At 40.9% G+C, this 14018-nt stretch overlaps 1 protein-coding gene across 1 annotated transcript; it reads left to right on the top strand.

The window, feature by feature from the left end:
* Positions 1-10033: 10033 nt before the first annotated feature.
* On the top strand, positions 10034-13580 carry LOC119480949 (vascular cell adhesion protein 1-like). Its single transcript, XM_037757605.1, has 7 exons — positions 10034-10076; positions 10278-10661; positions 11818-12123; positions 12218-12481; positions 12780-12867; positions 12973-13009; positions 13156-13580. Exons 1-7 carry the CDS (start codon positions 10034-10036, stop codon positions 13207-13209), a joined length of 1176 nt encoding a protein of 391 aa, XP_037613533.1. The 3' UTR covers positions 13210-13580.
* Positions 13581-14018: the final 438 nt, after the last annotated feature.

The raw sequence follows: 14018 nt of genomic DNA, 5'->3' as shown, positions 1-14018 counted from the left end.
TTTGTTTATTTAGCTTTAATCCTCCACTGTCTCATATTAAAGATAGTTAGCTTTATAACTTCCTTTGCGTCCCTTTCTGAAATTCAAACTCCCCAACCCCCTCTACTTTTCCACCGTGAAAATCTACAGAGCCAACAAGCCGACTCACTATTTATTCTCCACTATATGAACCGGAGTGCAAGTCTTGTCTGTGTAAATACAGGTGAAATGAGCGATCTGCCTGAAGGAGGTGAGGTGGGGGTTATAGTTATTTTGCTGTCTCTTTAACTTTAATCCTTATTCCAGAGGACTTGGCACGCATCTAAGCTTTCAAACACTGCCCGGCGAATGTTGTTAATATAAGCACTAAATCTCAATTAACAACAAGGAGGCATATAATGTGGGTCCCGAGGAGATTTATCTACCATTGCGGCACGGCTTGAGGAATAGAGAAGGAGTATTAGGGAGGATTGAATATGGAGTCTAAACACACTGTACAGCTCATTAAACAGTCACCAGCCTCACACACAGCACCTGTAGTGTGTTTTCACTGGTTTATCAATGTGTACTGGTGGTGATAACAACCTCTAGTGCAAGCAAAAGACAAACAAAACATCCCTGTTGCAAACAATAGATCCTCCGGTTTGCTTTGTGCACTTATTTGACTCCAGCAATGAGTTTGTGAGTTGTGTTTCTTTCAGAAGTAATCAGCAAATAATCTCTCACATCCTTCAAACTGAATTGGAAATGATGAAATATGCCATCAACACAAACTGGCTCTGCAGTAGGATGAAGTGCAAGTTTATACTTTAAATCCTGTTTAAGACTTGCTTAACAGGATTTGAGTGCATTGTAAGTATCTAATACTGGATTTATTCAGATTAAATATTGATTATTTGAGTGACACCATTTAAATTCAAGTGTTTTGAGAGAAAACTAGACTTCTATAACCTCCTCATGGCTCTGTTTCCAGGGTTTAAAAAATCTAGCCAGTGACGGGAGACTTTGGCCAATCACAGGTCATTTCAGAGAGAGAGAGAGTGTTCCTATTGGCTGTTTATTCAACAGAGGCAGCTGTCAATCACTCACTAACTCTGATTAAACGGTCGAACTAGGCAATGCTGATCAAATATGAATCAATATTCTATTCTACATATAGAATGAATATTCTGTAATGCCTATTTCTCTCCTCAAATGTTTTCAGAAACATCTTGTAGTGTACTGTTTGGCTGTAAAATGAGAAAGCATGCTCCGGCTGGTGGGCGGTGCTTGGTATTTCCTCAACTGATCTCAACATGGCTGCTGGGTCACAAACTTTCTCATTTTACAGCTAAACAGTACACTACAAGATGTTTCTGCAAAAATTTTACGTGAGAAATAGTCATTACAGCAACAGAATATTGATTCATATTTGATCGGCGCTTCCTAGTTTGACTGTTTGATCGGAGTTTGCGAGTGATTGACAGCTGCTCAGAGACGGCAAGGCTCCAGCTCGGCTCTGATTGGTTGTTTTTCTCCGGTCTGTGAAATCTTGCAGATGCCATTAGGAGCACCGGAGGAGACAAAGGAACATGATTTTTTTCAGATTACCTGTTTCATGAACTACTGTCAGGATATAGTGACCGTTTTATAAAAATAAACTTTTTTAAATCATATTTGCTCCAATTGTACCAACTGCTGCTTTAAGGGAAATGATTGGGAACCACTGCTGTAAATATTTTGTCCCAGACCATTTTTGTTGTGAAAAATGCAGTGGCTGTTTATAGGTGCTTTGGGCCTGCCAACATCTGACAGACAAGCTATGTGCCTCTGCACAGCTTCCACTGGACTTCTTTTTTTATCTGAGACTCCACGACACACCATCTTTTAGCTTTTTCCAGAGCCAAGATGTTGAATGAACCTTTAAACTCCACCGGTTATCAGTCTCGCGTCAGGATTCGAACCACTGGGCCTCTACAGTAGCCAGCCGTGATAGCGATCCTGCTTTGTGTTAGCATTTATGTTAGTGTGATATCCATCTCAGAGGGGGTTCCTATGGGATCAGTGGTGGGGGTGCTTTTAGCACAGGAGAGTTTACTGTGTTCTGTGATGTTAAGACTGAGGAACATACACAGAGCAGGAACACCTACATCACAGAGCAGCTAGGAGTTAGTAATGTGATACAGATGGAATCCATACCGCTGGCTTGATGAGAGGTGATTTCAAGAACCGTACCTCTGCTGGTATAGACCACAATAAAATAGCTCCAGCCTCTTGGACTGTCAGCCTCCTCCAGATGAGGTCTTTGTGGTGAATGGGGAAAGGTATACCTGACAGCACTGTGTGAACTCAAATAGAAACTAAATGTACCTGACGTTGGGTTTATGAAAGGTTTTTAGGTAGCCATGATACAATGTCGCAAATGATTGAATGTGATTTCTTTGGAAAGGTTATTATATCAACACAGTCTCATGGAAGTTTGTGAAATAGTCACGAAATTGAATCGTGCACGGAGACACGAATTTCCTTTTTTTTTCGTGACGCTCAGCACGACTTTTAACAACGTATTTTTCCTGTGTTTTCCTACGAAGGTCCAGCAACACGTGACGCACGTGTGAATTTATGCTCCGGTCTTTTCAAAATAAAACTTCTTATTTAGGTTTAGGCAAGGCAAGGCAAGGCAGCTTTATTTGTATAGCACATTTCAACAACAGGGCTTAGGAATAGATCGACTTGGTTAGGCTTAGGCAACAAAACTACTTAGTTAGGTTTAGGAAAAGATCAACTTGGTTTGGCTTAGGCTACAAAACTACTTAGTTAGGTTTAGGAAAAGATTGCGGTTTGGGTTAAAATAACACCGGAAGTGCTGTAACTTAAGTACGGAAGTTACGTGACAAATAAATCAACCTTGACTTCCACCCATCCACCCCGACTTAACCCCTGTGAGGCGTTCACCGCTCTCTATACATCCCATCAGGAAAAAAAATTTAAATTATGTCTATGTACACAAATCAATACATACATTTTCATGACTATTTCACAAACTGCTGTGCGACTGGGCTGATTATACAGAATGAAAAGTGAAAAATGCCGCGTATATAGGACCACCCCTGACCATCTTTGAGAGATTGTATGTAATTCGGGCAACTAATGTTTGTGAAGCTGTGCTGCAGCTCACAAAGCATTCATTTTCGGACGCTTATTGGCTTTAAATGGATCCAAATCATCGGCTTGCCAAGACGACAGTCACCCTGAATAGGCCCTGAGTGAAAAGGCTGTACTTCAGATATTGTCAATGACAGCATACAATCTTCTACATGGTGGCATGCAGGCTGGAAAGTCAGTTAAAACCACAAACTAAGTCCTTAAAGAGGTTCTGTGTCAGCGCTGTTCATGTGTCTTTGAATGTGACACAGAAAATTACTCTGACTAAAGTTTCCCTAGTTTGTTTTCTTGTATTTGAGTGCTTGTGTGTGCTGTTTTACTGCGTTTCTCGAAGTGAAAGGGTAATAATGAGACTGTGTTGCTGCTGTTTCCCTGGGTGTAAAGTCAAAATTTGAACACAGAGGCCATTCCAGGACAACACCAGGGTTGCTTCATCTGAAAACAAGCAGCATTTCTGTGGTAAAACCATGAAATCTAGGTTCACTACATGTTTTGCTTTCACTTCCCCCGAATATTCCTATTCATCATTCAGAGTGCAAACTTGGCAAGAGTATTAGCTCATTTTCCTGGGCTGTAAGACTAATCTGGAATTTCATTTTCATACACTGCAGATGTATAGCTCGCTAAATAAGTCTCTCTGTGTGTGAGATGGAGGCTGGAACACACGCGGTTTATTAGGAACAAATTTGGTTCTGCTTAGTTGAAATTTACCAGTCCACCCCTCCTCAAGGGACGGAGCCACATCCAGCCTCCGACCTCCCCACCGGGCACTGATCCCTGCCCACGGGACCCCAGCCAGAACCAGACAGCGCCAAGAAGTGTGTGGCGAAACTCACCTCAGAGAATATGTGTCACGTCTTTCTTAGTCATTCCTGCTGTGCTGCAGGTCCAAGTCTCAGCCTCGCTGGAGGGTAACACAAACAGGCGAACAGCACGAGGTGACGGTGGCCAAGTCAAACAAAAGGGGAGTATGTACGCGCAGTGGTGCTGCACATGCACGCAAATGCAGAAATACAGTGATTCAAAATAGGGCTGTCAAAGTTAACGGGGTAAGAACACGTTAATGCAAATTTGTTTTAACGTCACTAATTTCTTTAACGCATTAACGCAACGTGTGATTTTTAGGTTGTAGCGGGCTCAGTTTAAAAGCTAGAGTGAAGATACTGGTATCATATAAAACTAGAAAACATGAGGAATGAATTGGTCCCTTGACCTCTGACCTCAAGATATGTGAATGAAAATGGGTTCTATGGGTACCCACGAGTCTCCCCTTTACAGACATGCCCACTTTATGATAATCACAAGCAGTTTGGGGCAAATCATAGTCAAGTCAGCACACTGACAGCTGTTGTTGCCTGTTGGGCTGCAGTTTGCCATGTTATGATTTGAGCATATTTTGTATTCTAAATGTAGTACCTGTGACGGTTTCTGGACAATAGTTGTCATAGTTTTCTGTTGTTAATTGATTTCCAATAATAAATATATACATACATTTGCATAAATCGAGCTTATTTGCCCACTCCCATGTTGATAAGAGTATTAAATACTTGAAAAATCTCCCTTTACGGTACATTTTGAACAGAATGAGGCTGAGACTGCAGATTAATTTGCAATTAATTGTGATTAACTATATGGCCAATCATGCGATTAATGGCGATTAAATATTTCAAATTGATCAACAGCCCTAATTCAAACACATGCTACATGCGCATGCTTTTATGACCACGCACACTCTCAAAAGCACCAAACATGAAATGTACACAAACACACGTCATAGTGACGGAGCAAATGCGGATGAGAGCAAATAAACAGACAGTGAGAAGTATGCATATGACCACAGATAATGTCTACATGATGGTCTTATGAATGAAGCAGAAACACGACCCATTCATAAGCACACAGAATCCACATCTGCATGGTTGCCAGCGTCAGCGCAGCCGCTCGTTTCATGGAAGGAAAAGTCTTCATGGCATAGCATCATGTAAACTAAACGGCTGTTGAAATGTCAGCGGGCGAGTGTGCTGCTCCGCTGTGCCCCACTGGCCTGCTTCAGCGCAGCACAGACACAGCTTTGTCGGCTTGGCAGAGGAGACCTGGTCCTGCTCAGAATCCATATTTGTATGTGATGATTGAGCAACTCAGGCTTGAATAGAAACTGCAACCAGAACTGCTTCATATGGCCTTTTTTGTTGTTGTTTATTGTTAGTCAAATACCTGAATAATTTGAATTTCTTTTGATTTGGTTAGCAAAATAAGAATTTTGAAATATGGATGTTTTTGCATTATAACTAAGGAGTTAGGGTTCATTTTTAACTGACCAAAGAAATTTAAAAATCACTTAATCCTCAAAGGTTTAAACATAGTTAATCTTGGTTGGCATGCACAATATCACTGAATGTGTGCCACAGGTCATCAACATTGTGCATAGACAACACAGTCTCACGGCAGTTTGTGAAATAGTCAGGAAATTTAATCTATTTGATTCGTGTTCATAGACACGATTCACACAAATTTCCCTTTTTTTTTTCGTGACACTTTCAACAATGTATTTTCCATGCGTGTTCCAACGAATGTCCAGCAACACGTGACGCATGTGTCAGTTTGCACTCCAGTCTTTTCAAAATAAAACTACTTAGTTAGGTTTTGGAATAGATCAACTTGGTTAGGCTTAGGCAACACGATTACTTAGTTAGGTTTAGGAAAAGATCAAAAATAACTTTGGAAATGCTGCCATGTAAGTACGGAAGTTACGTGACAAGTCAACTTTGACTTGTGGTTTCACATGGGGCATGAACACCGGTCTCCTGGCCGAAAGTTTCAGTGTTTTTTGACCCACCCGTCCACCCCGACCTCCTCCTTATGCAACGTTTGCAGCTCTCTATACCTCCCGGTTCACAATTATGTGGATTACATACCAATTGATTTTGTGCTAACCATCACAAAGAAAATGTGAAATTCGTGTCTATGTAGACGAATCAATACATTAACTGTCGTGACTTTTTCAGGAACTGCGGTGGGATAGGGCTGGCATAGATGTAACACTCACATATATACATGCAGATAAGACTGAACACTGCTCTAACTCTCCATCACATGGTCCGTAGCAGAGTTTTCACCTGCTGGCTCCGCACTCATCACAAAGACCCCATTGTGACCGGGTGGATTCCACTGTTGGTCCTGGGTGAGATTATAGGGCTTTGGAAAACACACACACACACACACACACACACACATGCACACACACACACACACACACACACACACACTCACACATATATGCATGCATTCTCCTCTAACGTGCTTTCACACCAACATCCACACTGATGAGCATACAGAGGCAAACTTGCATGAAAGAAGTCATGTGGAGGGTCTCACACACATGCAATAGTCCAGGACAGCTCAGTGGCAGGTTGTGCCAATCTCTCCCTAAGTGGGAAAGCTCTTACACCTTCAACATACAAACATAACACACACACACAGCAGCAGAGAGGATTGGTGCTGTATGAAACAAGGTTACTTTTACTAGTATTTAACCCCCTGAGACCCGCGATCCCGTCTGACTTTACTGTCTTTTCAGTTTTTCTCTCCAAAGTTAAGCTAAATTTTGGCCTCAAGATATGTGACCATTTTATAAGACCACTGTATAAAATGATCTGTTGTGACCTCTAGGATAATCACAGCCTCTCAAAACTTTACAGCCACAAACTAGAGACCTAGAGCATTCAGAGGATAGATGGCTTTCTTAGCTAGATTAACAATAAGGGGGTTTCTGAGCAGTTTACACAACAGAAGTGCTCGCCATCCAATGGCCAAAAAATGCAATTTTTGAAGAAAAAGTTTTTGACACCAAATCACAGCATGGCTTTTTCTGTGGTGTTCCTCAAGGTCTTGGTGCCTTAATGTGGTGTTTTGGAGGGATTATTGATCATTTTTATAAATTCTTGAGTGGTAAAAAATGGTTAAATTTAGCACCAAATCTGTGTAATAAATGTGATCAACCCAAAAATTGCTGCAACAACTTATGAGACATAATAGAGCATGGGGATGACCATCATATACTTCTATCATAATGTTCTAAACCCTTATACACTCTCACAATTTATATTAATTATTTATGTAATTAATTAATTCATGTTTATTTCTGATTTATGACCAGAACAACTTGACAAACAATGATGTATACCACTTCTAGGTGACATCTACTAAAACCCCCTAAAAAAGACAAAAACGTGTCTATTGTGGGTCTCAGAGGGTTAATACTATTATATTTAATAATAGTGTCTTTGGTGAGGTGTACGGTAAATACTTACTTTTATGTCATATGCTGGAAATGTATTAAATCCCTAACTGCTTCACTGTAAATGAGTTGAATTACACTACACACTTTTTGGTAGGAAAGCCACAGGCTGATATTCTCATAGTTCCAGTGAATATATCACAGGTCAATACCACCATCTGCTGGAGAAAGGACAACTCTTCTATGAGTACCACTAGTGCCTAATAGTGTGGTGTCTGAACATCAGATTAAAATATATAGACCCTGGTCTTACTTTGAAAAGAAAACGTGTCTATCTGTGGAATTATGTATTAAATAATATAAACCAGAGGCTGGATTATCAACCGAACCTCTGATAACCCGGAAGGTCTAACAAACCCGGTCTAGTCCTGTGTGAGAGCTGTTTGGTAAGTAGTGCTCATTCAGCTCTGTGAACTGTGTTTAGGATTAGGCAACAAAACCACTTACTTTAGAAAAAAACAACATGATTGGTCTCAAAATTACCATGTTTTTACAGTGCAAAGTGAAACGTAAAGCACGGGACACAAACAGCGGTGTACTGGATGAAAGCCCTATGTTTGTTGGACCCATCCACCTCCCCTCCTGCCCGTCCTGTGTGTCTCTTTTGCTTTTTAAACTACGTCACCACAGCAATTTCCCTGTGCGTTAGCTGTTGCCACGGATGGGTTTACATTGTAGTTAATGGTTGTATAAAGAGAACGAGATACAGCGTTGGAAGTGGACTCCCGTTATTCCTATGAGAGATGCTCAGTGGCTCATCCAGCGATCTTCCACATCCATTGGGCTCATAGAGCAGGCGCAATAGTGTTTCCTTTAACTCCGCCGCTGAGCCCGCGGTCCTGACCTCAGTCTGGGTCTCATTCACATCAATGGAGGAAGGGAAATAACTGTGGATTCAGCTATTAGGGCATTTTACAACTTTTGGACCTAATGAATTAATTAAGGGGTGGCACCGTAAGTTTTCATGTTCTCCCCGTGGTAGCGTGGGTTTTCTCCGGGCTCTGCGGCATCCTCCCACAGTCCAAACACATGCAGGTTGGGTTCATTGTTGACTCTAAATTGCCCGTATGTGTTGAATGTGAGCATGAATGGTTGTCTGTCTCTATGTGTTAGTCTGACGACCTGTCTAGGTTGTACCCCGCCTTCGCCCAATGTCAGCTGGGATCGGCTCCAGCCCCCCCGCGACCCTGAATAGGATAAGAGGTTACCGACAATGGATGGATGGATGATTAGAAGTGTTTGTACTGGGAAGTTGATTTAACTAAAAAAAAAATGTATGAATGTCTGATTTACAAACGTCTCTTTCCCAATGTAAGTCTATGGGAAAAAGTCTTTTTGAGCCCATAGCATCACGTGACGGATATGGAAGTTGTAGTACCGCCGTTTGGCCGCTACGAAAATGTATTTCAAAGACCAGAGCATTTTGGCAAATTTTTCATGGGCGCCACCCACATAATCAGCTGTGCTGCTCATCCCACAAATGCATGATCATTACAAGTTGGACATCATTGTGAAGGTAAATAAACAGGCTTTCAAACGATGTAAAATACAATGACAATTAGCATTGTAACAACAGAGAAATAATCCACCAAACGCAAGTTTCCAAACTTTTTTTTCCCAGTTTATATATATATATATATATATACTGTGTGATTTTTACATGGGGTTTTGGATTATTGCAGAAAATAAGCTCCTTGGCAAACAAACGTTTATGATACTTACATGTTTTGTTCAGCAAGATAATCTGCACAAATGAACACCACTTTTATGAAGTAAAAAGCTAACATTAGGCTATAAATAAACTACACCACGGTCGCATGAGCGCAATTATAAACAATGAGGCTATAATAACGGATGTGTCGGCATGATGACGTTTAGTAGTCTTAGTAGTCTCCAAGAACTACAGGAGAAGATAATATTGACAAAAACAAGAGGGACCAGCAGCATAACTGTTTGGCCCCTAATAAGGCATACAGGCTTGCTGTGAGTCATGTGATAAAAATAATCTTTGAGAATAAAAAAGTAATTTGCATCCTGATGAGATCAAGTTGTCTCAAAAGATGACTTCCTCACTCACAGGATGTGAGCAGAAGGAGTTGAGACTTCTTCTTTTTCTGCAGTATTTCAGTCATTTCATGTTTAATTTTATATCACAACGGCTTAGCAGGGAAGTCGGGTAGCTACTGGGTCTGTTGCAGTTCTGCTGACATTCACAAATTGTCTGATTTAAAAACTAATTGTTTCTTCCTTTTAGCCGCCGGCTCCTTTGGTAAGGTAACATGTTACTGCTTTTATGTTTAACTCAGAGAGTTTCCTTTTATTTTTCTGCTTTTCATGAACTCTACTTTTATTTGTTGGGTTTTGTTTTAGCAGAAACATCATAAACTCACACTGGATCATTTTATATTTAAACTGTTTTTAACTCTGCAGAGATTATTAATCACTATTATAACACAGTAATATCAGGTTGTACACGGAGAGTTCCGGGTTTGAATGTATTAATTACGGGTGGCTTTAAAAGAACATGAATGCTTTCATTTAAAAGATGTTTTATGAAAAGTAACTTTTTGTCAAATCCAGGTGATGAGTGTCATTTCAGTCCAGTCTGTGAAAATGGTGACAGCTATCGTGTTACTGAGCGTCTTCTTTGTTTCAGGTGAGCTGTTTGTTCAGTCACTTTTATTTGGAGACGTTACTTTTTCCAACTGTTCATGCTCTGTCTGCAGCGAAATGTTTTATACTGACATTGTTAAAAAAGACCAAACATGCTGCTGCTGAATTACAGTTTGTGCATCATGAACTTTCTCTTCATGCAGATTTTGCTTCACAATTTGTTCATCCCGAGTCTGTTTCACAGGTGCTTTGGCTTTTTGTCGTCATATACCATCCCTGTTCATTACTGCACCAAAGCAGATGGAAGCACTGAGTGGATCTTGTCTGCAAATCCCATGTAACTTTAGTGCTGAAGTAAGCCAGGAGTTCGACGGCGCAAGAACAACCTTCGGAGTGTGGATTAAAAGTGATTCCAAATTCGGCACCAGTCCAAACAATGTGATTTTCAACAGTAGCAGGATGAATAATATCTATCCAATGAGTCTTACTGGAGACCTGAGTCAGAATAACTGCACCACTTTATTTTCCAGTTTAATCACAAGTTACACAGACTGGTACTACTTCAGAATTGAGAACGGACCATTCGGGTCAACAGCTTCTTGTGATCCTCTTCAAATAACAGTCAAAGGTAAGAGAGTTTTGTTTTTTATCAGTCAGTCTATAACGTTATTGTTTAGAATAAAAAGTGAAAGTTGCAACTTTTTAATTTTGGAGGTTTTTCACTTTGCCATGAATTTAAATTCTGATTAAACACTGATTCTGTTGTTACAGTTTCACATTAAAATGAGAAAATGTTGGGATATTAAAGGGACTGTTTGTAACTTTTTAAGTGTATAAATGTACCGGGTCGGGACACATGCGCGCTCTCATATGCGCGCTCGCGTGTGGCCGTTGTACTCTGGTCCTCTGCCTGCTTGCCTTCACTGACACAGCGCGCGCGTTCTCGTGTGCTCACTCCACCTCTAGACGTGAACGCGTGCTCACTCCACACTGCAGAAGAGTTAGTTTAGCTCTGAGAATATCTAGTGATACTAGACCTACTGACCGTAGCTTTGGTCTCCAGGGCCGGAGTCTCTGCTGTACTCTGATCCTCTGCCTGCTTGCTTTCACTCACACACTGCACGCTTTCTCGCTCTTTCGCTCCACCTCACGTGCATGCGCGCACACTACAAACTGCAAAAGAGTTAGTAGCTCTGAGAATATCTAGTGAATGTACAGTGGACGTTTGTGCAGCAATAAATGCTGCAGCTCCTCCAGACCAACAGAGGTTTTCCGTGTCTTGTGAAGTGATGGGGCTCCGCAGAGAGAAACGTTATCGTCTCCAACCAGGTGCTGGTATCTCCCTGTTCTCTCCGGCTGCGGGCAGAGGTGATAACATTGCTTGCTGCGGAGCCCTGCTGCCTGAGCCTGCGCTGAGGCAGGAAAAGCCAACACTAGTATCAGCATTGATTCATGGAGAGACCTTCGTCTGGTCAGCTAACATTACTGCCAAGCAGCTGAAATATAGAGTGATATTGTGGTTTTAGCTGACGTGTGTCGCCTCACAGTTTTGAGCGATGCTCGTTCACGTCTATTTAGAGCGAGCAAGCACGAGCTTGACGCTGACTTTCGTTGACTTAGCGGCCACAGGTGTCGCTGTTAACAAGCATTTCTGAAAGTTACAAATAGACACTTTATGCATTTTCAAAACAAGATTGTCACCTTCTTTGTCAGCTTTCGCAAAAGTGTTCTAATATTTAAATATATTTTTCAGTGTACAATCTGTGTTTGATTTTAACCTCCAGATTCTCCTCCGAGGCCCAGAATTGAGATCTCAGGTGATCTGAAGGAGAAGCAGTCTGTCACTATAACCTGCTCAGCTTTCACTCCCTGTCCACACTCCCCTCCTGAACTCACCTGGACTCTCCAACAAGACCCTCACAACAAAATAGAGGAAAACACAGATCGAACCTTCACAACTAAAATCCAGACGACCTTCACTCTGTCAGACGAACATGATGGATTCAACATCACCTGTTCAGCCAGATATCCTGTAAATGAAGGAAAAGACATCAAGACAGCAGAGGAGAGAACGACGCTCAGTGTTTCATGTAAGATAATAAGTGTTTGTTATTAGATCCTGTCAGCACATGATGATTCATGGGATGATTTTAATGAGTAAAGTGAATCTCACATTTTCCTCAGATGCTCCCAAAGACACCTCAGTGTCCATCAGTCCATCAGGTTTGGTGCCAGCAGGTAGCCTGGTGAACCTGACCTGCTCCAGCAGAGCCAATCCTCCTGTCATCCGCTTCACCTGGATCAAGACCAGCAAAGACAGACCCGTCGGTGTATTCGAAGGGAAGTTTCACAGCTTCAAGGTGACCTCTGTGGCAGATAGAGAAGATTATTACTGTTTGGCCACAAATGATCTCGGTAGTCAGACGTCATCAGGGATGAATAATGCAGGTAAATATAGAACTGAACAGAATCTGCTTAATTTAATCTAATCTGCTCTCCTCTCTTTTCTGTTTTTCTCGTTTTCTGTATTGCTTTGTTTGTTTGTTTGTTTGTTTGTTTGTTTGTTTGTTTGTTTGTTTGTTTGTTGGTTTGTTTGAGTACCCTGTAAAACACCTTTTATTGCATTTGCAAATGATGCTATAAACCAGTTTATGTTTGAGGTTAACAGAAGGATTTCAGGTTGATGATGTTTTAGAGCCGTAACATTTCCCACTAAGGAGAAGGTGACCATGCTGTCTTGTTACAGATAATCCAGAGTTTGGGGCTGTCGTCTACGTTACACTGAAGATCCTGGGAATCGTAGCGCTCTACAGTACAATCATCATCTTTGAGGGGTGAGACAAACTTTTCTATGATATGGTCATTTGCAGCTAAAGACTTATTGGTCTCTTTGAAAAGTTCATTTATTACTTTTATTCCTTCGTTTCCTTTTCTTTCAGGTGGTTTAGATCAAGATGCTGCAACAAACCAGTGAAGGTGAGCAACAGGTACATTATTCTTTCAACAATAAAATGTGCTGCTGAGTGCTTAACACCTCTCTCTCTCTCTCTCTCTCTCTCTCTCTCTCTGTCTCTCTCACACTCTCTCTCTCTCTCTCTCTCTCTGTTGTTTCATGTCCACAGGACGCAGTAGAAGCAGACTATGTCAACAGAGTGATTGAGATCCAAGCATCATGAAGGAGAAGAAGATGATGTCATGTTCACCATAGATGGAATATTTCTCTATTTCTTATTCAGCTAATTCTTAAATATTAAATGGCTTTACTTTGCAGACGATTGGTAAGATGAACAGAGTGCAAACAGGACATAAAATAACATAAATATAATATATAGCAGCTTCATCATTAGTTTGTGTAAGATTGTGCTGATTTATGGCATTATTATGGTAATTATTTTTCATTGCCTCAACGGGGTTTCTTTGCATGTGAATATATATATTTTTGACAGAAGGACAGTTAAATTCAGGTGATGAGAAAGCAGAAAGTGTTCATTTTTATCAGGTATTTTCTCATTTGTGTTTGTATATACATGTGTATAAGCCTGCTGAATTAAAAGCATCAAAAGCATTTGAAGTGAACAAAGCGTTTTAATCACTGAGGTTCTCTCATCAGCACGGCAATGCAGAGCAGCAGTGATACAGACTGTGCACAAGTCAGCATAAACTCTGTGCTACCTACATGTGTGAAATACACTTTACAATAAGTTGAGGCATGATGTTGGTATTAATAAATCCTCTTTTCAGTTCTACAAAGAAATATAGACACCTCACAGCCAAAGTGAAGTGGTGGAATGTAAACTGATGAAGTCATGAACAGAGCGTGAGAAAAAGCTGAGAACTGAGTAAAATGGGGAAGTTGGTTGGCTAGGATTTATCGACAAGTCCTTCTGCAGGATTGTCATAGCGACATCAGTCTTCACAATTTATATTAATTATTTATGTAATTAATTAATTCATGTTTATTTTTGATTTATGACCAGAACAACTT

This window comes from Sebastes umbrosus, chromosome 21 (assembly GCF_015220745.1).
Source record: "Sebastes umbrosus isolate fSebUmb1 chromosome 21, fSebUmb1.pri, whole genome shotgun sequence".
In the NCBI taxonomy this organism is placed as follows: domain Eukaryota; kingdom Metazoa; phylum Chordata; class Actinopteri; order Perciformes; family Sebastidae; genus Sebastes; species Sebastes umbrosus.
The sequence above is the reverse complement of the archived record's forward strand: the minus strand, read 5'-3'. Positions and strand labels throughout refer to the sequence as shown.